Source organism: Epinephelus moara, chromosome 24, assembly GCF_006386435.1.
Source record: "Epinephelus moara isolate mb chromosome 24, YSFRI_EMoa_1.0, whole genome shotgun sequence".
NCBI lineage: Eukaryota > Metazoa > Chordata > Actinopteri > Perciformes > Serranidae > Epinephelus > Epinephelus moara.
The window spans coordinates 40494693-40520922 of NC_065529.1; the positions used below are offsets into that span (position 1 = coordinate 40494693).

A 26230-nucleotide genomic window follows, 5' to 3' on the forward strand; every position below is an offset into this window, starting at 1 on the left:
CTGTGGCTCCCCCTGTGGCCCAATGTTGTTGTTTTTTTTTCTAATTTTTGGTATGACTAAGTCATGGTATGGCATGCTGTACATAATCACAGAAACTGTCAGTGTGTCATTCTGTCAGTCAGTCATTCTGTCTGTCCCACGTTTTTCTACTCACTGACGTGGTCAATCTATGTGAAACTGCACATAGGCATTGAGGATAGGTAGAAGGTGACAAAGCTACCAATGGGTATGCACTAGTTCAATCTAAATTTAAGACAATTTATATACTTTTTTAAGGCCTTTTATTAGTAATGTGTATTGAAGACATTTTAAGACTTTTTGAGGACCTGCAGCTCCCCTACAATTGCTTCTGGTCATTTGGAATAGGAGGGAATAGTTTTGTTGCCACCTTAACAAATGTCAATAGCTGGAAACTCAACATTTAGGGAGATAGTGTTGGGAGCAGTCAGGCATGAAACAAAATTCCTAATGCATAATGCTGTTTTTTTGTAATAAGGACAAGGACTCACCACAAGGTCCTGGTCCTGGAGAAGCTCTTGTCAACTCTATAAGAAAACAAAGTGACAGTGGATTAATCTCAGCTCCTTTCCTCTGCATCAATGAACGTTGGGAAAAAAATCTGGAGGAGTTGAAACAAGGTAAGACGTGTGTACCAGATTGTGGATGGGTCTAACAAATAAAACAGAATGTAATAATCATTTTTACTGGAGTAGACTAGGCATTATTTGAATGTAGTTAAATTCTTAATTGATGCTACACATTTTTTTTTAATGAGTATAAAATCTTGCCATCTCTAATCAGCTGACTATTGGTGCTCACTTTTCTAGTTATCCAATCAAACTTTCATTTTAGGCAGAGTAGTCACACCCTCCTCCACCCCGTTCAACTCCAGCCATCATATACAGAGTCCAGGACAAGCTCAACATGGGGCCCATTGCACTACTCATCCAGATCATCAGCACTTCTCCATCTTCTCCACATCTTCATCTTATTTTCACCACCACCAGCATCAAGACCCCCTCGACTATGGATTGATACCTTCTCAATGGGGTCTAATCATCAAAGATTTTCCCAATTGCCCAATTGCAGATGGAGCCAATGCAGAGCAGTATTAAAAATGTCAGCACTCAACTGGCTCCTGAGGGAAAAATCCGGCTCTGTATATGCTATATGTCCCACTGTGTTAACCAACTATAGTTGAGTTTGTCAGCTGTGGCTGAACATGACACAGATGAAAGTTGTGAGACTGAATCATAACAGTGAAGGTGTGGGGTCTAAAACCAAAACATTGACTCAGAATATACCAAAACATTTCATAGATGTTGGAGTAACTGCAGAGTCTGGAGATATTCGTAGTGGTCTCCACGTTGTGAGATGAATGTGATCCACATCGCCTCCCTCCACCGCTCCCTTTTCTTCCCTCCACTTTTTTTATCTACACCTCTGCCTGCCAGCCGATTGCTAAGTCCGTCCAGAGTGGGATTCTCTCAAATATGGGAAAGGCCAGCTGGCAGATGTGCTGTGCAGGCAGACAGAGAGACTGCTGGAGTCCAGAAATGTCTGAATGGGGTTTGTGGCCAAATATCACATACTACATCAGGTAGAATAAATTGTTCAACCTCCGAATAAAAACTACAAATGTTTCCTCTTACCTGTAGTGCCATGTATTTATTTAGATTGTTTTGGTGTGAGCTGCCAAGTGTTGGAGATATCAGCCATAGAGATGTCTGCATTCTTTCCAATAAAATAGGACGAGATGGCTCTCAGCTTGTGGTGCTCAAAGCGCCAAAAAATACATGTGAAAAACTCAACAGCAATGTCTCTTTCAAGAAACCATGACCCTGTTACTCAAGATAATCCACAGACCTTGTTGTGAGCAGTGTCATGTAGGAACTAGGGATGCAACGAATATTTGGTAACCGAATATATTCAGCCGAATATTGCAAAAAAACACACATTAGGTATTCGGTGGAATAAGTGAAAAGCAAGGCTGAATAATAGCGGCGTGTTTTGATAATGCAATCAAACAGCGTGTGGTGACGGACGGAGTAAAATGTCGGCAGTGTGGCGATATTTTACTCCGTCCGTCACCGCACTTGCATTTGCAACTAAAAATAGTTTTGTGCGAGCAAAATAAATCATTCAGCACGCTGTGTGAGTACAGATTTCAACCAGCAGCAGAAACGAAAGGGGAATCCCGCCGGTTGTGGGTTGAACGAGGGTCACAGACACAGACGGGAATGTATTCCTATCAAATACAGCGGCCATAGTGCTTCGCGCAAGATAAGGCTTACTAGCGACAGAGAAGTCCGGCTCCAATAATGTCTTCTTGGTGGCATGACTGCCCAAAAGTACCTGGACAGCCGAGCCGTGGTGGCACACAGGTATGTGATGTGTTGGAGGAGAAACGAGCCGTTCACATTTCTCTCTTTGTGGCAGGTAACGGTCCACAAACCTCACCGCACTTTAGGGACTGTTCTTTACTTATGAAGGGACTTTTCAGGGGAGGAGGGTGGCTGGTTGATTTTTATTTCATTTTTTTATTTTATTTTGATCTCCCCTTATTGATGCTGTTTTTGAAGTATGAATAAGTCAATAAGTAATTTATTCCATTGAAATATCATTGATGTATTATAGAAAAGTGATTTATCTTTTTATAAATGACAAAAGGCACATCTGTCTCATTTTTGCTGTGGTATAGTGATACTACTCAGAACCATGATATTTTCACTGGTATTGTACCGTGGGACCCAATTTTGGTACCGTGACAACACTAATCTGGAGGGGGTTCATCTGCAAAAACTAATGAAAAACTAAACAACGGCATTCGGTATTCGGTACTCGGTATTTGGCCAAGCATTTAATTTTATTCGGCTTCGGCCACAAATTTTCATTTCGGTGCATCCCTAGTAGGAACTATTTTCTTTCTACTGAACTACACCCGCCAACCGTATCACTGTGCCGAAGGAAGCGTGCATCTACTGCTAGCTCGCCTAGCACCACTGAGCTGACTAATGTTACAATCACTTGTCCTCAGTCTCTGCTACAAAAGTAAAAGTTGCAGTGACATATTACTTTTTAGTAGCAACAAAGTAATTTAGCGCGTTACCAATAGGATTTCGCGTAATATTATTACATTTACAGTGTTACGTAACGCGTTACCACCAGAAATAAACTGTTTATTGTTTTCCTTTTTCATTCATCTACACTGATCCACACCGCTCCACTTCCACCACTGTGCCACCAGAAAAAAACATCCCCCAAAGGCTGCTGTGCGTTGTCATGTCATTCATTATACGCTACTTTATAGAAGGATGCTGGTGATCGTGTGCGTTATCATGTCCAGTTTGTTTCCATTCATTCCATTCCATTTTGCATCCTAAGGCCGCTTGAAAGCAGTGAGGATAAGTGTCTGGCCTCCGGTTTGTTTTTTCCCCATCTTGATGATCGGCACATCTGGGTGATGTTAGTATATTTTGAATACGTTTCCATTCACATTCACTACAACTGCAGAGTAACGCTGGCACATAGTCCATTTCTAATGCATAACTCTGTCTCTGGTGCTGCTGTAGCTGACCAGCACACTGGGAATTGGCAGGTGGGTCTTCCAACTCGGATGTATTAATTTGCGCTCGTCATAGTGACTTAATCACAGGCCATTCCATTTGTTGTGCTAACCTAAATATGTGTTTATTGTGTTTCATATCATAGACCAACAAATAGTCATCCATATCTCATAATTATCAGACTTTGTTCCACTGCCTGACCCTCCCTGTGTCCAAGGCTATCTAATTGCTTGATATCATCACGCTATTAATATAAGCAGAAGATTTCAATACAACGTGGTAACCACTGTATGTGAATGCATGAATGGGTCAGACCTGCAGCACTGGATTTGAAATGAACTGTAATAAACTGGAGCCTCTGTGCTTTGATTGCCCATAGTGAAACAACCTGACACTCACTTAAAATCAACATTAGTTCTTTGGGTGATACGAACACAAAGGTGATGTAATAAGTAACTCATTACTCTACACAAAGAGTAATACTGTTATATAACTTATTAGTTTTAAATGAAGGATACTAGTAATATGTAATATATTACATTTTGAGAGTAACTTGCCCATTATTGCTTGTCCATTAGTAGATTATTAGTTTTTCCACATGTATTTTTTTGGTGCTTTGAGCACCACAAGCAGAGTGCCATCTACCTCCATTATGTTGGAGAGAAGGCAGATATCTCAATGGCCGATACCTCCAACACTCGGCACCTCACACCAAAACAACCTAGTTTGATAAACAGCACTATATGTAAGAGGAAAAATACCTATTTTTGATTTGGGGGAGAACTGTCCCTTTAAGGCAAAACATGTCAAGCTAACAAAGCATATAGGATATGTAGGACACTAATTACAAGGAAGTGTTGCTGTTCAATGAAAAGATGAGTTAATACGAGTAATGACAGATGGAGACAGAGAAAGTATGTGTGCTCATAGGTAAAATTGCCAGGAGGGCAAAAAAGGAAACAGGAGATTTAAAAAAAAAAAAAAAAAAAAAAAAAAAAAGCCAGAAAGAATGTTTCCTGCTGTTTCCCTCTATTGGTGCATCACATTGACAGAGTGTTCGGGGTTTTGTGTGACTGCTTCTCTCTTTCAGTAAACCCTGCATACAAATGATGCAGGGCAAAAACTCCCACCTGGATGAATCTGTGAAGCGGCACCAAAGGAGATGCTGAGTGTGGACAATCAATCTTCTGATAATCGCCGCTTATCCCCTCTCCCCGGGGCTAAGCCAATCAAATAATTATCATTGTCATCCGATGCCAACACACTCATAGGCACCCGCTGTGTTCGTCAGTTAAACCAACAAAAATGAAAACAACATAAAGGTAATTGAAGCCATTCGGCTGACAGTCTCCTTCGAATGGACGAAGAGAGGAAGTGAAGTTTGTTTTAAGTGTAGTGTGCAATAGCAATGTGTCAGGGAGACTCAATTTCAATTCTGTGTGTGAGGTTACCTCTGGGTCAGCTGAGTAAATCGTCTGCCTCAAAGAAACATCCATAGTCTCCTCCTTTCCCAATTTCTCGAGACGTAAATTCAGAGTGTAATGACAACTTGATGTGATGATGTGATGATGATGTGTCTTTGACATGTCCAGTAGCATGTTAAGTGCTTGCCAGTAACCTACAGTTTGTCGCCAATATCTGTTGACATTGAAGGAAAGATGGCATATTGATTTTTTTTTTTTTCCTTACTGGGTCTCATGAAAAACCTTTTAAAATGATAAATAAGATTTCCAGCAATGTCACAAACCAAGATTTACCCAAGGAGAGTTTGGATTAAGGGATGCATTCAGAGGCAAAACATACTGCACATCTCATGTGATTTACTATCAGGGTCATAAAATATTCATAGAGAGAGACATCTTATTCAGTTTTAAAATGATTAATTTATGCTGAGGAGAATTTGGGATAGATAAAAACTGAGTGCACAATCTGGTACTGTATGTTTTATCTACATAAAGAGCAACTTTAACCTGGTTTTAGATGCCCTCTTCACATGTTCAAAAGACCACTTCAAACCCAGACACACCTCCACACCATCATCACCCCTGCAGACTCTTCACTGACTGTTTTAAATCTGCAGAGCAGCAGACTGGGACCAGCATCAAATAAAGTGACTGTGCATTAGGGCTGCAACTAACAATTATTTTCATTACTGATTAGTCTGCCTTTTCTTGATTAATCGCTTTGTCTGGAAAGTGTAAATTTGTGAAAATGGCCATCACATTTTCCCAGAGCCAAGGCGACATCAAAAACATTCACTTGCATAGCTATCACACTGTATAACAAGCTGCAAAATGTAATATTTGAGCAACTGGAACAAGTGAATGTTTTTGTATTTATGCTTCAAAAAGAAAGAAAGACAATCCTTTTCATGCTCAGGCTGTAAGCTTCTTCCTCACCCTGCCATTCACTCCTTGCACGCATGCTTACTCACTATCTCTAGGTGTCATTGTCTGGGTAGGTCAATTGAGTCATCAGCTGATTCACCATACACAAATAGCACAGCGAGACACCTTGTCTGTCAGCCTATCATCTTACTGCTCCTCATTTTAAATATGATTCTTTCTTGCCGTCATCGTGCACGCTCTCCACCTCCCCATCACCGCCCAGTCTTTACGGATTCATCAGCCTAAGCAGTCAGCAGCCTCAGAGTCATCAGCCACCACCACCAATGTCTGGACTCCATGGGGTGATTTATCCTGCGGCCGCTCAGACCTCTAGTAAATCTTAATTAGCACAAATCATCTGTTAATCTGTTAAATATTATCTTTACTTCATTCCTCTGTCTCTCCTGATTGAAATCGCAATTAATCAACTCAAAGGAGTAGATTCATATTTAAAGTGGCACTCCACTCCACATGAACTTCAGTATACCCATCACATTGAGTACTACTAACCCAACCTTCAGAATAACTGTTGACATTCTGCAAACCACAGATATGTAACATTTGTATGTTATTATTAAGCTGATATGTTAAAACTTAACATTTCCATGACGCTGTGGTTAATGTGTGGTTAGCCTGAGGCACCAAAACCACTTGGTTAATGTTAGGGAAAAGATTTTGGCTTAAAATACCTGGTTTGGTGGCATCATCACCACTGGAAATCCTGCCGATACCTCCCTAAAACAGACTACTGTGATGTCACCCACTGATTTGTGGAAGACAGAGTAGTTGTGCACACATCCAATCCTGCTTTAGGTCAGGTGCTGGATAATCAAATTTCTTTTGAAGTTGCCTGAGGAAGACCATTTGGGTCGAAACGTTGCTTTTTTAGTCATTAAAAACTTACTGGGAGCTCTAATTCAGTGTGCGGATTTTCTTCTTCTTTCTGCATGGACCCACTGGTTTGTGGACTTCTGTTTTGAAGGCTCAGGTTTGGCATTTTAGCCATGGAACCAGGAGTGACCCTATTTGGACTAGAGGGTGGAGCTGTGGAGGAGCGAGAGGTGGATCTGATTTATAGACTGTGGGGACGCCTTTGCAGACAGCCTGTAACTTAAAGCAGCACTGCCTTTACTTATGGGTAACTTTAAGCCTTAATAAAATGTTAACAGGTGAGTTATATAAAAATTCAACCCCTTCACAGTTGTCATAAATGTTAAATTAAGCTATGGAGACAAAAATCAATTTTTGTACCAGGCTGTAAACATGTTTATTTCTGCTGTAAAGTTGGGCTTTTTAACATGGGAGTCTATGAGGACTGACTCACCTTTGGAGCCAGCCTCAAGTGGCCAGTTGAGGAACTGCAGTTTTAGGCTGTTGAACATTGGCGTCATTTTCAGCTCCAGAGGTTGCCGCTTGACTAAAAACACTCTCTGCTCAATTATGGCACAATCATGGTTGAAAATGCTGCTATCTTGCTAAAGAAAAAAACAAAAACATTTTTGTTGTTTGTTGGTCACAGTGGTCTGTACCTTGGCAGCCATCTTGCCTAGGTGATATGCCATACACCATCCCCTGTACCTGATGACAAAGTCAGCTCATATACATGCAATCAGAACTGCGTCACTTTAGAAACGTTGACGTATGAAATGTACAAATGTAACATATCCGTGATTTGCAGAAACATAAGTGCCGACATTTTCTTCAGGTACTACTCAGCCTGTGAACACATTTCTGTAGCTGTGGAGAAACCTTTCCAAAGGTCAAAACAATATCGCTGATGATGTCAGCTCAGCTTGGACTTACATTTTTGAACAAAAGGCCTGCATTACACAGAGGAGATATGGGGTTTGAAAGAAGTAGGTATCTAGGAAGCTAAGAGTCTAATGAAAGACCTTTCTTTGAAATCTGACTCTTGTCAGTCCTAAACATCACAGAAATGCAATGACTAAATTGTTGGAATAGCCCTTTAAGTTACTCTATAAGGAGCAGTGGGTCAATATTTAATGCCATGCCCACACCACTGGGTGGCAGGACAGAGCTAAGAGGTCAAACCAGGGCTGTTAAATGTCTTTTATGTGTATCTGTACATGGCTGAGCCCTCACACTGGAAACCTTCTGTTTCTGCCAACCAGCTCACCAGCCTGTTATTATCTCCAGCTCTGTCTCCCCCACCCCTCCTGTGTCTCTCCTCCCCTCTCTCCTACCCCAGCACTTGTGTCTGTTGTAAATATATTGGATAAACTTGTATGAGAGAGGATGGGATGATGTAAGAAATTGAAACAGTATCACCGCAGTGTGTCTGACATCAAACACGTTATTTCATGAACCCTGCTCACTCCCAGCACTCCCTCTGTCATTCGATGCAACTCACCTTTACACATAAGTGTAGAAAATGTATTTGGCATGCACACTGACATTAAGCATGTTGCTGCTGAGGGCTCTGCTCGTTGGCTGCGTTAGTTGCTCAGTGTTGAGAGTGGAAATATTGGTTTGCAAGTCAGCGATACGGTTGGTGATCATCCCTCTGCTGACACAAGCAGCTCACTGTTTTGGTGTTAACAATCAGGAGAGGAAAAACAGACTGTCACATAAACAGCTACACCTCCATCTACTGTGAAGACACATGACACTCACTCCAGGAGGGACACATAAATAGGTAGAAGGTAACAAAACGGGCTTGGCTGCTATGCTAATTGAAAGCCAGTTCCCCGCTGAGCTTTAGTATATGAAGTGTTTTCAAGACATTTAAAGTAATCACTTACAACAAGACGTAAAAATAGATTAACAACCTTGATGTGGAGCGAATTTCCCCGTGTCTGCATGAGCTGAAAAAACTGGATACTGCAATTAATTACTTCATCATGTAATATAATCACAAATCTTTTGATGGATTGTAACACAGATCTCACTGACAGCTGAGATATTAAAATTTACACTCAAACTACAGCATGCTTCTCCACCAGAACAAATGATGACAGCAAAACTGAGCCGCTGAGACAGAAAGCTCCATGAATTAAAATTAAATGTGAGAAATCAATATGAGATGCAGCTAAATGTATTCATCTAGCTTTCTTTGAGTGGAAGGAAGTGTTCATTCAGAACAAGATTGTCGAAAGCACTCCAATAATTATGCTACATCGGCACTCTGCCTCTGCTAGACTTAATCACTAAGAGCTGTTTGAGCTGTTAAGTTCAGTCTGTGGGGTTGAAACATGCGCACTGGTAGTAAAGTCTGATTTATAATAAACTGTGATTGACTTGCATCTACAGTTTCTCTGTTTGGTTTTTACATGTTCCCTAATTTCAATGCAGGCCACTCTCACAGCAGCTGGTTTGTGTGGATCTACAGAGGTGGCAGTGAACCAGAATTTCACCAGCTAATTTAATTTTCAAGCTGCCATCAAACTTTTTAGAATAATTGGACTAAAATTGAGCGCAGCTTTAGTAGAAGTGACTAGCATTTGCAGCATTTGGCTGGTTGTTGGAAAAGGGTGCAGCTTGGCAGCGCCCTGATAAAACAAATGGTAAACATTTTAATCTTCTTAAAATCATGTGAGGAATTGAATTAAACAGACAAGTCAACAGAAGAAATCACCAGCATGATATCTGACTATAACGTTAACAGCGACAAAGCCTCCTTTACACAAAGACCAGCAGCTGCCAGAATAAATGTCGGCATTGTATGTTTAATACATGTAATATCAATGTTTCTAAAGTGATGCAGTTCTGATTACATTTTTATGAGCTGACTTTGTCATCAAGAAGTAGAGGGGATGGTGGATGGCAATGACAGGCGAGAGGGCTGCCAAGCTGCAAACCACTGTTTGAGACCAACAAATTACAAATGTGTTTGTTTCTTAGCGACACATCAGCGTCATTTCCTGTAGCAATTCTGGCACCAAAACCAGATATTTTAAGCCAACACATTATCTTCTTCTGAACATATACATGTGGTTTTTGTGCTTAAACATAACCACACCTAAACCAGAAAAGTTTCATCATCTCCAACATAATATTGCACAGTTATGCAGTCTCGCCAATTGTATATAAGGAACAATTGGGAAAGGTCTGACAGAGAAGTCTCACCTTTGAGCCCTCAGGGGAGGTAGTAACGGTGCCGAGATGGTGTCTGTATAAACAGAACAGCCTGCATGATAGGATAATGGTTGGCACGGGGGTAACGCTTTGATGATGTGTTCTGTGTGTGACCCATCACGGGAGATTTTAAAAGTAGCTAATAGCAGTTAGCGGCTAATTCAAAGAAGAATAACAGCGGCTGGAAATGTCCGCAGATTGGGAAAACAATGAAATTCAGGAGCTCCTTACGTTCCGAGCAGAGGACAAGATCAGCTGCCATATAACAGAGACGGTAAATGCTTGTCACTGACACATTAATGCCATTTTTCTTGTTTATAAAGTGATGCTCACATGTATGTTTAACATACATACATGTCACACTAGAGATCGACACTGTTGTGTTACATGTTATGCCCATCATGCCTCTTGTCATTTCGCAAAGCAGCAATGCAGTGTATAGTCACACACTCGAGCAGAATGATGCCGCTGTTGCTTGGTTCTGTATAAAAATGCAAAGGGGGCATAAAGGAGGAACTTTGTAGAGGCCCTATAGAGCAAAATGTGTGTAAAAAGGGCTAGAGAGTGAAAAAGGACAAAGTGTGCGTGTTGTGGTGACGTGAAAGTAAATGGACTTCACTTGTATAGCGCTTCTCTAGTCTTCCAAAGTGCTTTAACACTACATGTCACATTCACCCATTCACACACTGGTGGCCAAGACTACCATACATGGTGCTACCTGTTATTCAGCAACCATTCACACACACTCACACACCAATGGAACAGTCATCTGGAGCAATTTGGGGATCAGTATCTTGCCCAAGGATACTTCGACATGCAGACTGGAGGAGTCTGGGATTGAATCTTTAGATTAGTGGACGACCCACTCTACCTCCGAGCCACAGTCACCAGTCAGGTTGCGGCAAAAGAGCAGAGAGTATGACGTTGAACATAGCAGTGTCGCGTATGAACAGTTGAGGCTGTTTATCAGTGAATAAACGCTACAACTCATCAAGACACAAGACAAGTTCCAGTGTCTTACTTGTCACCTGCTGATTAAAGTTAAGGGGGGCAGCCCAAAAAAAGTTAGCAAGTGAAGTTGGCCTCCTGTTGGAAAATGACCAGGCTCACTCAAGGTGGACTGTTAAGGTGGGCCAGCTATTCTCATTGTATTGACAATTTCAGCTGTTGCTTAACAGATAACAGAGAAGTGTCTGACTGCTGAGTCTCTCATGAATAAGTGAGACAATTATCGATCCCAGCTCAACAACCTCTATGGGATTTTTGCCAGGAGCTGCACAGAGTCTGGGATTGCCTCTGACTGCAGGTTAATTTCATACCAGAACCTCAATTTTGATGTAGTCTTTTTTTTTAAGTTCTTAAGTAAACCCCTAATAAACAATACCCAGAAATGTTCTCTTAACTTTGCTTTTGCTTATTCAGTCATGAATATTCAAACATGACTTATGAAACATCAAAAACTATGAAAAAATTCCGATCACAATTAGCTGGAGCCCAAGGGTAAATATTCAGTTTGCAAAGATTTGAAACAGAGAAAATCAGATCCTCACATTCAAGAAGCTGGAACCAGTAACTGTTTGGCATTTTTGCTGAAAAATGTCTTAAATGATGAATAGATTATCAGAAAAGAAGCTGATTTTCTGTTGACTGACTAATCAATAATGGACCAATCACTGCAGCTCTTATGCAAATGTCAACAACCATCTCATGTGGCTCAGATCCATAAAAAAACAAATACACACAGCTGAACAGCTGAGCAGCTAAAATGCCTGAAAGTAAAGGTGTGCTGGGTCCTCCATCCTCCTCCTCAACACCACCATCAAGTAGGTATAAGACCTGCGAGGGAAACTGAAGCAGAGCAGTGAGTTATGCGCACAATCCTATAATCTTTCACTTGGCTGAACGGTTGCCAGTTGTCTTCAGGCATAAAGCTGACTTTACTCACAACAGCAGGGAACCAGAGAGCTGTAATTTTAAGCCTGTGAAACCACCGGCATCATTGATTAGCTTTCTCTAAAGCTTCACTTTACCGTCACAACATAAAATCTCCAAATAGGCACATCGAACAAGGCCCTCGGGCTCGTGCAAAGACTGTTTATGGGGAGGCATTGACCTTGTCTTCTTTTACTATGGTTTGTGGATTTAAATACAAGTGGGATGTTTAATAGGGACCTGTTATGCTTTTCCTTATTTTCTTTCATGATGGATGTCAATGGTGGATGTTTGTATTAGACTTGCCTGATGTCTCAAATGAGGTTAATGTATGTGAAAGTAATCCCTGTGAGCGAAAACCTCAGGCTTCACTGTTCTGAATACTCTGTTTGCAATGTTGTTTTTACAACTGTCAAGACAAGCTGACTGCAGTTGGCGACATATTTCTTTGTATGGTCATCTACTCCAGGAACGCTACTGCAAGTGCATTACATGGCCTACACTGCTACATGTAGCTACATGCTAACACCAGGGAAACATGTAATGGTGGTTGCTGATGTTGATATCACCCTGATTTTGGATCACATTCCTGTTGTGTTTGGAAGCTTTTATTTGTGATTTTTCTATGGCTGCCCCCAACAGTCAACCAAATGTTAGTCGTCCAGAAAGGTCATTAGTTGGCAAGATTTCATTGGTCACTTAGTTGCAGAAAAAAACAAAACAAATATTCAAACAAACAACCATAAAACTCTATCAGGAGCTGTGCATTGTCAAAATAAATCAAAACCTATAGGACTGGACCATGTGGGAATTTAATATGAAAGGACAGACACAGGAAGTGGCCACGCTCAGCAGTCAGACAGGGGTCAGGTTACAAACCAATCACAGCTGACAGATATCTTTCCCTTCTTCTGTAAATATTCAGTCTGATAAATACGGGAAAGTTGATCATGTTAGTGCAGGGCTACCCAGAGCTTTACATCTGTCCCACGGACGATAGGCCTACACACTTATAAACAGCGCCTGAAAGACGATCAGTGCTGCACTCAGGGTTTCAGGTAAACAGGCCAAACGATGCTTGTTAAGGATGCTTAGCAACCTCAGATGCAACCTGCCACCATGCTCTTGAAAGCTGGCACAAAAAAGGCCCAAGAGTAGCCCACAGAATGCGTACGGCCCCTAATTTCCAGGGCTGGTACCTGCGGTTATTCCACAGGCTAGTTAATAACATGTCGGGCAGGAAATCCAAAGTGTGGGATCATTTTGAGAAGGTGAAGGACGAACCCAAGGTGACAGGGACTAGAGACGCGAATTAGCTTGAAGCTATAATCTGGTACGGTGCATCAAATGGTGACATTTATGTTTGAGCTGTGCATTGTCCCTTTTAAATAAATAAAAAAAATAAATAAATATGTAAACTCATCTTCATTGGTCGACTACAAACATGACGTATCATCTGAGACATGGAAGTAGCTACATGCCCATTAGCCCACAGCGTCATTAACAGGCGGCTCGCTCAGTGTGTGACGTGCACTTGTAGATAAAATATAGGCCTATATTAATGAAGGTTCATTAGTACAGTTTTGTATTTCTCTGTAATGTAGCACAGTGTTAACAATGTTACTGATACTATTCTTTCTCACACCTTCAACTCAAACCATTGTGTTGCCCCGCCCAAAATATAATTTAATGATTAAATTAATATCGTAAACATGCAGACGACTAGTCGACGGGAAAATTCTTAGTTGGGGGTAGCCCTTTTTCACAGTAGAAAGTGCCACTATTCTCCATTACAGTCATTCCCCAATTGCAATGACAGTGCACAGATGCAAAGATGAGGAAGACCCGGCAACACTGACCAATCAGAGCAGACTGGGCTTTTTCGGGAGGGGGGAAATAATAGACAGGAAATAAAACAGAGGGTTTCTGACAGAGGGTGAATACAGGTGTTCCACCACAGACAGTATGAGAAAACTAAAGTTTTTTTGAACATTAAAAACCAAAAATACAAATATGAAACTGACACTGAGAATAATAGGTCTCCTTCAAACAAAATGTTTACTGAATATCCACGTACAGCAAACAATGTAGCTGTGCACCCACACAGTCCTCAACTATCTGTTGTTTTTAAATCATTTTGCCTACTTTGTGTAATTACCAGCTCTAAATTTGCATACTACAAAAAGAATGTCACAACAACAAGGAGGCAGTAAAACTGTTGCTCAAATAGATCATAATTTCCAGTTGTTGTTTTTAGCTCATTGTTTATTGTCTGTAGTTGTTTTGTAGCAGCAGACACTTCATCACCTGCTCACAGCAATTTCCATTACATTGTGGGCTGAAATTATGCCGCAAGAAAATAACTTCTTCAAGGACAGGTACTGAAACAAATGTAGACCGGTAATTTGATGGTCCAAGCCTGGGCTCAAACCCGTTCCTGTTTGAGAATCCTTTCCATGTTTCTCATTAGGCACTAATTTCCCCAGAGACACTCCTTTTCAACAACAAGGCTTTTAACAACAGAGACACGTTTTGTTGACAACTGCGCACAAACCAAATCTGTTAGACACATTAAAGAGGAAAAAGTGAAAGGCTCATTTCTCTATTCTTGAAACAAACATGCTAATTGATCTCAGACAGATGCGTGCTTTCAAAGAATCCTGAGGCGGTGGTAGTTTAGAGATTAGAGGAGGAGGTCTGCGACTTATCAGATCGGATCAGAGATGGAGGGGAAATATTTGGGGCAAGGTAAATGAATGTAGAACACAGTTTCTCAACAGGCTGCTGAACTATCAAACCGCTCCAGTGGAGCATCTTTGGGGACAATTTGGAGGACTGTGTGATCAAGGACAGCTGTGCTCCGCCAAGATACACTTACAAAAACTCATCCACTCATTTTACTGCTGTCATTTAAAAAACTGGTGTAATTAATTAAAGTCCCCTTTCAGCGTCTTTAAATATGAAAAAAAAAAAACTTTATTTAATTACTTTGTTTGACATGGTTTTCCCACAGAAAAAGTAAAAAGAAAAACAAAGAAAAGGCCAGAAGCAGATTAATTTCTCCTTCATTCAGAAGCTCTGGGGTCTCATTAATAACCATTGTGTACACACAAAACGAGGCCTAAAAGAGACGTGCACCACTTCCCACACAAACTTGTGATCTATAAAAACAAACTTGATGGGAGAATGTGGGCACCTGCGTACGAGCATTTTGAGACGGGGAAAACTAGTGACGCAGATAGTGAGGTAATGAATTGCAATTAAATGTGACAGGAATCATTGTATGTATGTATCATGATTCCTCTCAAACTTTTTAAATACTGCCTCATATCAAATATTACTTATGGAGCCATAAACATTCAGTCCAGCTGTTTTATTTGTGCTTGTGAGCCATAACTTCTCCATAAGCACCTTTCAGTTGTAAAAAATATGAGCTGACTCAAAACCCAAATCAAATTCTGCCCTATATTTCATCAGCGCCGCCTCACAGAGCGCAGAGCAGAGGGCCGGACTGTGTGCTGCTGACACCAGTGGTTGGCTGTGGAGCGCACCGCAGCTGTTGAATGTACATCAAATCACAAAACAGAGGGTCAACAGTTTTCAATAATATCCTCTAATACTGTGCATATATCACCAAGTATGAGTTTAGTTTTCAGACACACAACGTACTAGGGACACCACCGTGGCTGCCACACACACTCTGCCTTCTCCGGTCGCCTTATGTACATCTTCACCACCTGCACATATGGATTATGTAATAAACTGTTGTGAAGTAAAGCCTCGATCACTTATCAAACTTCATATCCTTATTATAATTCCGGATCACAATGCAAGCCAAGATCGACATAACAAATTGAAAAAGAAATTGTGTTAGGTGAACACAATTGGATCTAACTTTCATTTTCAAATGATATCCCAGGGTGAGGGATACCACTGATTATCTAAATTATTCTGGTGAGGTGTGAAGCAATAACTCAGATCGCTTTAAACATATAAATAATGCACTGCTACTGAGGCTGATCCATGTGTGGACAATCCCAAGTTGATTTGGGGTTTATGAAAGAAAACTGCACACTGGCAGCAGATGCACGGTTTTATAAATCAGAATGTTTTTTGGCGCACACCATTTCCAGCATTTGTGCGCACATACAACTTTAGTATGGATCCTACACATTGTTTTATAAATGAGACCCCTGGACTGCTCCAGTGCTGACACAGCGTTAAAACAAAGCTCGGACATAGGTCTGGCTATGCGAGACTGTAGGGTAAGATTGCCAAAGAGCATTGTGCATCAAGGTGGCGAGCATTAGCTTTGCAGGAAACATCAGAGTGATTCAGCCCTACATGTTACAGCCTCAGTTAGGCCTCATTTACACCGAAGCGGTCCACATGCGTAGCGGCAGCACACGTGTATTCACACCAAAACCAGATGCGTTGCACAGTGGCCGCTGCTGTCCCGTCAAAATACAAACCACACCTGAACAGTTGGTGGCAGTAGAGCACCGTGTTTGCAAATCTCCAAAGCCCAGGTGAACAGGTTCATGCACCAGTGATTATTCCAAAGCTTGGAGAATTAATATTTAGCACTACAAATGGGTAAGTAGTCTTTGTCTGCTTTGCATTACTACTAAACACAAGTTTGCGTGTGTTGTGACCTCTCTCATCACTGTAGATGTCGATTTTTTGTTGAATACAGCGACCATTCGCTCGTGACTCGCACAAACAATCGACGTCTCTTCCATTTTCGAGCTTGCTCGCAAAAGCAGCGCGACTCGAGCAGCACGTAGAACGGATGCAGTGTGAATGCTCTAACCTGTTAACATGCTTGCCGAAATGAAAACGTGAGTAAACAGCGACCATTCACGCGCGCTACGTGAACGCTTCGCTTGCGGTGTAAATGAGGCCTTAGACTGGGACTTAGGAGTCTGCTGTCCACCAAAATTGGCAGACATATCAGAATGTATGATAATGTCCGGTTTTCCGTGTGTTTGTGTGTGTGTGTTAGAGTGCGGCACGGGCCGCATATTTCTGTCCGAACCCGAACCGAGCCCGACATTATTTAATGACCAAAGCACTGAGTTTGTGTCACACAGTGGTTACAGGCTATTAAACAGGCTGGGCGTGCGCCGTGGGTGCTCAGCTGCGGAGAGGGAGACCTCCGTGTTTGAGACGGGAGCGGGAGGCCCGACGCTTCTAGCAAGAGGAGAGGGAGAAGTAAAACAAAATAAGATAAAATAGGAAAAACCTGTCTCCTATTTTATTTTATTTTCAGCGTTTAATCAAGGCGGAGGCGGGCGGCTGGAGGTCCGAGACTTCCAGAGAGGAGAGAAGAGAAACAAACAGCCAATGTGTGTCTGTGTGTGTTATGTTCAGGTGTTGTCACGTAAATAACAGTGCCCAAGCAATAAACAGGACAGACAATAGGATTTTATTTATTTTTACACTACATTTTCACTGAAAGCTGACCGAATCCGACCCGAGCCCGAATACAATTTATAGCTACATTTCTGACCAAACCCGGCCCGACCCGTCGGGTACCGTCGGGCTCAGATCGCCACACTCTATTGTGTGTGTGTGTCCCCTATTGGGGCCTATCTGAATTTCTGTCTTTGAGAGATATTATTTTGTAATATAACTGAATTTTCTATCCATACATATAAATTTTAAATATATTAAAATGATGAGGCATCTTTGAGTAAACTGCGAGTATCATTTAAGTAGGCTATGTCGTGGCTGGCCGAGTGTCCTCTTTTTTGGAAATCAAAATATGGTCACCCTAGTTTATGTTGTTTGATAGCTTATTAGCTTGTAGGCTAACTGGCAGTGGCTGACACAGTGTTAATGGTTGTGAAATATACAATAACATCTGCTAAAGTGGGGTTTTTGGTAGATAGCTGACTGAAGCTCCAGGGTCCAGTTTACATCCAAAACCTGCACACTTTGCCATATTTGCTGTCAAAACTTCCACTATGCTAACGCTAACTCTGCTCTCTATACTGAGAAATCTGCTCCAGGCCACTCCAATCAGTGCTGTGTCGAGGTCTGCCCCCTCCTCGATATGTGTTTCCTGTATTAGACAGTGATCGGCTTTCATATCAGTGAGGTACCTAATCTAGCATATCCGGCGTATGTTTGAATCTCAAATTTAAGGTACTCTAAGCGTGCAGACATCACTTCCTTTAATAGAGGAATGTAAAAACAGAGACAAGACAGTATAGTCAAGGTCTCACATTTTAGGGGACACAGATATAAGATAACACATTTTTGAATTATTCTATATATTCTCATGAAACTTTCAACACTTACTGTAGGAGTGCACTGACCCAACCTTTCCTCTCCTCGCTATTATCAGCCAGCTACACTCATGGGGGTCATTGAACTTGAGTCAATGGCCCATTGTGTCTAAATTACTGTAACTGATGGAGAATATAGTGACATTGACACTGACAAAGAAACTGTATTCAGTGCTGATAGGTCACGTCATGGATGATACCTGAGCTGAGTCTCTTACACTATCTGCAACTTAAGGGAGCAGTGTGTAGGATTTAGTGACATTTAGCTGTGAGGTTGTAGACTGCATCCAACTGAATACCCCTTCGCTCCTCTTTCCCTTTCCAACTGTGTATGAGAACCTTTGGTGGCCATTTGACGTGAACAGCATGAACTTTGTTTGACCTATCTACCTAATATGTGGACTTTCTTGCTCTTCATACTACAGTAGTTGCCCAGACCGTCAAAAAATGCCCCCACCAAGTGCGCTGCTAAAGGTGCGTCAGTGCATCAGTATCTGATGCCAAGGGCCGCTGATCAAGTGTTGCTATTTGATGTGATGCAACATGGCAGGTTCTATGGCAGAGGACCTGCTCCCAATTTAGATGTAAATGCCTCATTCTGAGCCAAAAAAACCACAACAATTCCTAGTTTCAGGTGATTATACACTACCACCTGCCAATAAACCCTCCTCAATCCTACACACTGGACCTCTAAAGTCCATCAACCTGAATTTCTCAGGTCACCACTTTAAATTTAAACTCAAAAATAGACTCATCCTTCAAAGTCTGACCAAAAACATTATAACGCATAGTGTGGGTGATATCGAAAATACACCCCTGATTATCACTGCAGAGCGGAAAAAAACCTGTCTGATGTTTCAACTTGTATTCCTCCAGAAACAAACAGCACTAATAAGAAAATAGAAGCACCTTAACAACCAGAAGTCTTTGTTGTTATTGGAGACTTTTCCCCCCGCTGAAGGACTCCTGATGAGATTTTAAAAAGTTATTGCAGTTAAAAGAGCCTCACTGGCTCGACTCCAGCCTCGCAGACATATTGCTGTTGGGTAGTCCACTGGGTTGTTCATGAGAGACAAGAGCTTCCAATTAACCAGAATCACATCTGGTGGACCTGAACTGTGTGACACCTAATAGCTGAGTCAATATTAGCAGCTCATCTGCGTCAAGGTGCCTACTAAGACTCAAAAAACAAAACATGTGTTAGTGGAGATTGATGTCTGTCTCTGTGGGATGGATATCTGTGATCAAACTGAACAGCCTCAATTGACTCAACCTGTCAATCATTTAGTTAATACATGTGTAAACAAAACGACCTATGGTTGATTTCGTATGTGTCATGCACACTTACATGTGCCCAATCCTCATGGGTTTACAAGTCTAACACACTGTCACTCCAACCTCATCACATATTGGTGGTTTGGTCATGGACTTTCCATGTCCACATACAAAGGTACCCTGGATTCGTTGGTTGTTGAGCTTCTAGGACACCATGTAAAGCTCTGCCTGTTACATGCATCGTCTTCTTTCAAAATACACTTCGGTTTTCATCGGAAATTAACGTCGGTACAACACCAAAAATTGACATTTTTTTCCTTCTACAAGAAACACACATGGTTGGGTTTAGGCAACAAAAGCACATAGTTGGGTTTAGGAAAAAAGAACAGGGTTTGGCTTGAGAATCTTACAGAACGCTAACACCGCTCTCTTGGTTGAAAGTACGTGTTTGTTGGACCCATCCACCACCCCAACCGTCCACCCCACTTGGACTTTTGCCATCTTAACTTTAATTCTTGTTCCACTGCGTTTCCCCCGACGTTGCCAGACGCCATTAAAGTATACCGGAAAACCAGCCACTTATCATGCCGACCTAAAAGGACGCCTTTTTTCGTTGGTTTCCAATGCCACAAGTCACTGCCTAAGTGCCGGATTTCGACGATTTCGGAGTGAGACTGTGCTCAAATATCACAGGTTAACCTATTCTGGAAAATGAATGCCAAATGCCAAATTGTATTCCAAATATTCCAAAACTGAAGCATTTGACATTTATGCCTCATGTTTGGAGGTTCTCATCCCATATCTCCACTAATAGCCAAAACTGAGGTAAATGTATGGACATACATACAACTTGTATGTTCTTGGAAGCCCCAAACACCAGAGGCATAGTCAGACATAGGACACACACATGAATTATAGGGTTATGTATAAGTACGAAATCCTAGATTGCCACATTGTTTAACTTTGTTCAGATCCCAGCGCTCTGCCTCGGCCTGCTGACTGAGCTACAAGAAAAGGTAATAAAACAGAACTTCCTGGCAGGTTTACACAAAAACTCTAAATAAAATGTACCTTTCGAGCGTTGTTGAGATCACGGCGGAGGGGTGCATTTTCCTGAATAACATTACTTTTTTGGGTTTCTATTCCTAGAATCTCATTGCACATTTTAATAACAAAGTGTTTGTTGATCCAAAAATGCTATTTTCTGTGCCTTACACAGCACCTCCTTGTCTAATATTGGTTTGCTGTATCTGCATGTGCACTCAGACCAACTTCCAACCCGACTCCTACCACAGAAATGTCAAACTGAGCCCTCATGAGTGTTTTCTCGGCAGACTTGGCAGAGCTCACAAGCAACAAAAACACAATAGTAAAAGTAATTTCGTCTCCTCATGAATTCTAATGCAGTGCGTGGCTGAGCGGCTCACTGCTCATAAACCAAAGACATATCTCAGAGATCCACATTCTGACGGCTACAAAACCATCACTCACACACGAAAAAAAGACTGTCACTATACAAAGTCGAATCCTTCCTCTTTCACACCCTCCTTTTAATCACGCTGATGAGATATTTGACTTGTTCGCTGCCACTGTGAAAATGCGGCTAATAGCTCACTTTCACTTCCCTCACAGTGAAAAACACCACCCAAATAAGCCTTTAATTGAATCTGTTATCTTAAAACAATAACTAGCAACATTTAATTTCTTTCTCTCTGAGAGTGACACCCCACTCTCGCTGATGATGAATGGCCAGCTTTGTTTTTAATGTGTTTGTTTTCCCCAAAATATATTGGTTGGATAAAAGGCGGCGCTCCAGAGGTAATGAAAAAGTCGCCTCGTGTCTTGATCATTTTTGGATAACTATTTACCACTAATGGACTCAATAATTCCCAGAAAACTACCAGTGATTTTACCCTCTATGAATATAAATTAAGGTTATTTAGCTGAGCAGTCTGACTTTGAACAAAAAAAAAGCATGTTGGAATAGGTCACCATGACCGAGACAATCAATCATCACCCTGATGAGCCAATCGCATGCACTGAAGCAATCTCTTTAACCTGCCCCTTCGCGGCTCATTATTGTAACATCTCGGCAGCTTTTCACTGTTAATGGTTAAAGCTGTAAATTAGGAGAGCACAGTGCTGACAGTCAATGACCTTGTCAGAGTCGTCTAGTTGTGCAGTTGTTGAGCAGGTGCAGTGCAACTCCCTGAGCAACGAGATGCAACAGGTACACCGCCACCGCCACATACACACAGCTGGCAAACTCCAACACTCAGAGAGATTAGTCCTCTATTATCTTACCCTCCATAAGCTCCAAATGTGAAACTCCTTTTCCTCTGAGGCATCCTGCTGAACGGCTGATGAGGATTCCCAGGTGAGCACAGGGTATCGGCTCGGCTTACAACACCAGGCTACAGAATAACAGTCATACCTCCCCCTTTCCCTATCTCTGTTCGTTTATCTACGCACGTCTCCGCTCTTTCTACACCTCTAACTCTTCCTCCTCTCTCCTCCCTCCTTGTCTCAGCCCTCATCGAATGTGGGTGTGTGTGTTTTTGTCTGAGAGTATTTTATGTGTGTACACACCCCGGCCCTCCCTCCTTGTGTCTCCTCTGTGCTCTCTGGCTAAGTAGCTCCTATCTCTGCCAGATTAAGAGAAAGGTGCGTCCGACTGTCCTGTTGTCCTGGAAACAAACGCGACTATTTCTCAGGCTCTATTTGACTAATACTTTCTCATTTCCAGCATGAAGAGGGAACAAAAACACTTAAATTTACAAGTCCAATGTCCAAAGAAGGCAGCTTCCTTCTGCCGATAAACTCTGACAAGCAAGTCTCATGACATGAATCACAACAGCTATTGGCACAAGAATGGCTCTTGGGGATGTAGTCATGTAGACATATTGATGTAGCAACAGTTTTAAGTCCCCCTACACTCAAAAATGTGTTTTTCTTCTGTTTATGTCCCCTAAAATGTCTGACCATGACTAGACTGATTTAAATCTGAACAAAATCTAAAGGAGTGTGTTCACATTCCTCTGCTGGAGGGGGCCACATCCATGTACTTTCCTTCATTCTAGATTCAAATGTATGCCAAACAAGTCAGATTAGGAATGACACTAATACAAAAGCCAATCACTGTCTCAAATGCGAATGCCTGCAAAGAAACCCGAAACCTCCAGCGCAGAGCAGACTTATTACACATAATCTAAAAATCTCAGCCAGACTGAATATATCTCTCTGCAAACTTTGATTAAACCTCTAGTACACTGGTTCCCAACTGGCCCTGCCATGGGGTCCAGATTTGTCCTTATTAGGTCAAGGTCCACAAGGTTTAATATATTCAACGTCATACTTGCGTTTGGCCATGTTGTTGAGCTACTTGCTGTCTCCGTTATTCACTCACTCTACAGCATGAAACAGCATTTCAAAATAAAAGCTTGTGCCAGAAATTCACTGTACTTGACAGGTTCTCAAGTCACTTGCAGTCCATTCAGAATGGATCCCCAACCCACCAGTTGGGAGCCATTGCTCAAATATATATAATAATGTAATGTAATAATAATGTGAACACACTGTAACACCGCATCAGGTATTATTGTAAGTTTTACAACCACCAACGCAGTGGCGGCCACTGCCAGTTACGAGCTGACAAACTACGTAAAGAAATAAAAGATGATAATTACACTTACCATTCTGATACGTCCAATAGTCACTGATTTTGGTGCACATCTGAGTCTGACTATGGGTCAAACCCATGACTAAATCTCTTTGATGTTTTCTCTAACGTTAATGCATTGCTCTTTTACTGGTCAACCTTGTGCAAGCAGCATTGGTTTGCAGGACAGATGCCAGATCTAGAATTTCTCAGTAAGTTAGAAAAAGTAGATCTGCTTCCGGCCCCTTCCTTTTTTTGTAGGAAAGCCATCTAGAGACAAGATTTTTTTTTAATCTATTTTTTGCTATGCATTTTCGTTGCTGCAACCAACAAATATTTTCTGCTGATAAATCTATAAATTGTTTTGGCTAAATCCGTTATAATTTTCCACAAGCCAAGAGCATGCACGGTGGTGCAGTGGTTAGCATTGACAGGGTTGGTTCGAACCCGGGTTGGGGGGGGTTGAAACCCTGGGGTGGGGGAGTCCTTCTGTGTGGAGTTTGCATGTTCTCCCCGTGTCAGCTAGGGTTTTCTCTGGGTACTCCAGCTTCCTCCCACAGTCCAAAGACATGCAGGTTAACTGGTGACTCTAAATTGTCCGTAGGTGTGATTGTGAGTTGTGAATGGTTGTCTGTCTCTATGTGTCAGCCCTGTGATAGTCTGGTGACCTGTCCAGGGTGTACCCCACCTCTCACCCAGTGTCAGCTGGGATAGGCTCCAGCCCCCCAGCGACCCTCAAGAGGATAAGCGGTTATGAAAATGGATGCATGTATAGAGCCAGCAATGGTTTGTCCATTTTGGGCTACTGGAGAAACATGGTGGTGTATAAATGACAAAGAATAATATCAAAGATGTACATTTGAAAAGCTATCATTTATACATCAAAAATGACTAAAGCAATTAAAAGTAATATAATTACTGTATCAATAATTCTTAAGAACTTTTATATCAACCCTCTAATTGATTCGAGTACATTCATTTTGAGGAATCAAGAGATTCAAACATCTACCATGACAAAGTTATAATGTAACAACTTAATCATTTTGGTACAATATTAAGCATCTTCTTAAACCTCTGCAGATATGGAGTGGAATGCTGCCCATGTTCAGGACTGATATATTTCTTTCTCTACCCTTGGGAGAGTTCAGTGATCTGGCACAAAATTTATACTGTGTTGGGAAAGCGATGGCAAGGTGCCACACCTTATGTAAAGACAGTAATTTGGCACACCTGCTTTTTAACGTTACTGTCATTGGAGTCTCTCTTTAGTACCTGATGTTTTGAAATCAAGCGTACCCGAGTGTCACCATCTGAGCGAGACAAATAAATCTGAAGTGTTCTGTTAATGAAGAAGTAATATCTTGCTATCACATTACAACTCCCACTGAAGTGGAATTAGACTGAAAAGAGGACGAGCCAAAATATCTGATTTGCGCAAGTCTCTCATGTTACCTGACCTATTTCACCCTGGTAATTCCAGCTTTGTGACCCACATTCAAAGATTTTGCTGTGATCGCACTCCTCTCACAAAGAACAGAGGATGACATTTCTACCACTGCATCAACATCATTTGTCTTGAACTCCCGAGGTAAATCAAACAGAGAGACTTGTCAAAGTGACACCTGCATCAGGGTGTGTGGAAAGTGATATCTCAGTCAATCTGCTGGCAGAGCACGTCTGCTGATGGTCAAACAAGAGAGGACGATCTTACAACAGCTCTGATATCTCCTCCTTCTTGTCTCTTTTCATTTTCTGTCTTCTTCATTTCATCCTTCTCTCTCTCTGCTCTTCCCCTTTCATGTCCTCCCTTTGGCTCTGGCTGCCTTCTCCCCTGCCTCTTATATACCATTTATCTGAGTAAATTATTAAGTTTTCTGCCATGATGAGACAGTATATACTTCCCTGTCCTGCCCGGCTCAAGTGCATTGATTGTCCTCTTGTCCCCCTAAGCATCAGTGCTAATGTCGGGGTGCCCTTATGACTCCCCCATCGACCTCTTGTGATTCTATTAGGTCTGACTGGACTCTAGCCAGACATGGGCTATAAATCACATCAGAAGCTTAGAGGAGAGGACGCAGGAATGTGCCATGCATATCCACAGTGTCCCCACTGAGGTCCCTCTGCTTCTGTATTAACCGATATTGATACTGATTGATGTGCCATGTGACTATTCTGCATCTCAGATACAAAAACAATCAATCATCTCCTGTGAAATTGGACCTAAACATTTGGTTTGGGACCAAAAAATTGTATATTAAGATACAGTGACAGTGCTGCAGAAAAAGAGCAACTTACAATAGGGGAAAAGTGTATTATGTGATATATTTGGGTCATGACCTCAGGGCTAACGTCACATATATTTAGATTTGAATGCAGCAGCTGTCTGCTTAGCAGAGGTGGCTCAGTCTCTTGGGATTTGTTTGTTTTGAAGCTGAAGCATGACGACAGTTTGCCAAATAGATGATTCCCTCATTACTTAAAGGTCCAGGGTGTAGGATTCACAGGGATATATTGGAAATATAATATAATAAGTATGATTTGTGCAGTGTAAATAAAAATGACTTAATTCATCATTTATTAATACAATTGCCGATTAATTTTTGACTTATCATTACAGTCCATAGTGTGAATACTATGAAAATATTCAATATTAAAGGCCCAGTGTGTAAGATTTAGGGGGATAAATCTTCCTCAGACCATGGTATGCATTTTTTAATTTCTCCTTGTCATTTGGGATCAGTCAGTCCCAATGTCCTCAAACAAGACGATAATAAAGTCCCAATATCTTCAAACGAATACTTCCTATTAACAGCGTCTTAGCTTGTTACTGTTGCTATTATTAGTAAAATGTATTGCCATTTAAAATTACAAATATTCTTAATCATAAATAAACAAGTTTTGAACCTTGTCCACTTTTGTGTCGGGATCGGCTTGGCAAAGATGACTGCCATCTTGTTTTAACATTGATTAGTGTATTGTGCCCTTACTACCACTAGATGGCACAAAGACAGTCCACGAACGAGG

At 41.5% G+C, this 26230-nt stretch overlaps 1 protein-coding gene across 2 annotated transcripts in view; it reads right to left on the minus strand.

The window, feature by feature from the left end:
* The window catches only part of rap1gapb (RAP1 GTPase activating protein b), a 112921-nt gene extending 90900 nt beyond the window's left edge, over positions 1 to 22021 (minus strand). For both annotated transcript variants that reach the window (XM_050038654.1, XM_050038652.1), the window contains exons 1-2: positions 21853 to 22021; positions 510 to 545 (exon numbers count right to left, since the gene is read on the minus strand). In XM_050038654.1, coding sequence (XP_049894611.1) covers positions 510 to 545; positions 21853 to 21896 — 80 coding nt within the window. In that variant the 5' untranslated portion in view covers positions 21897 to 22021. The remainder of the gene's footprint in view (positions 1 to 509; positions 546 to 21852) is intronic.
* Between the last annotated feature and the right edge of the window lie 4209 nt (positions 22022 to 26230).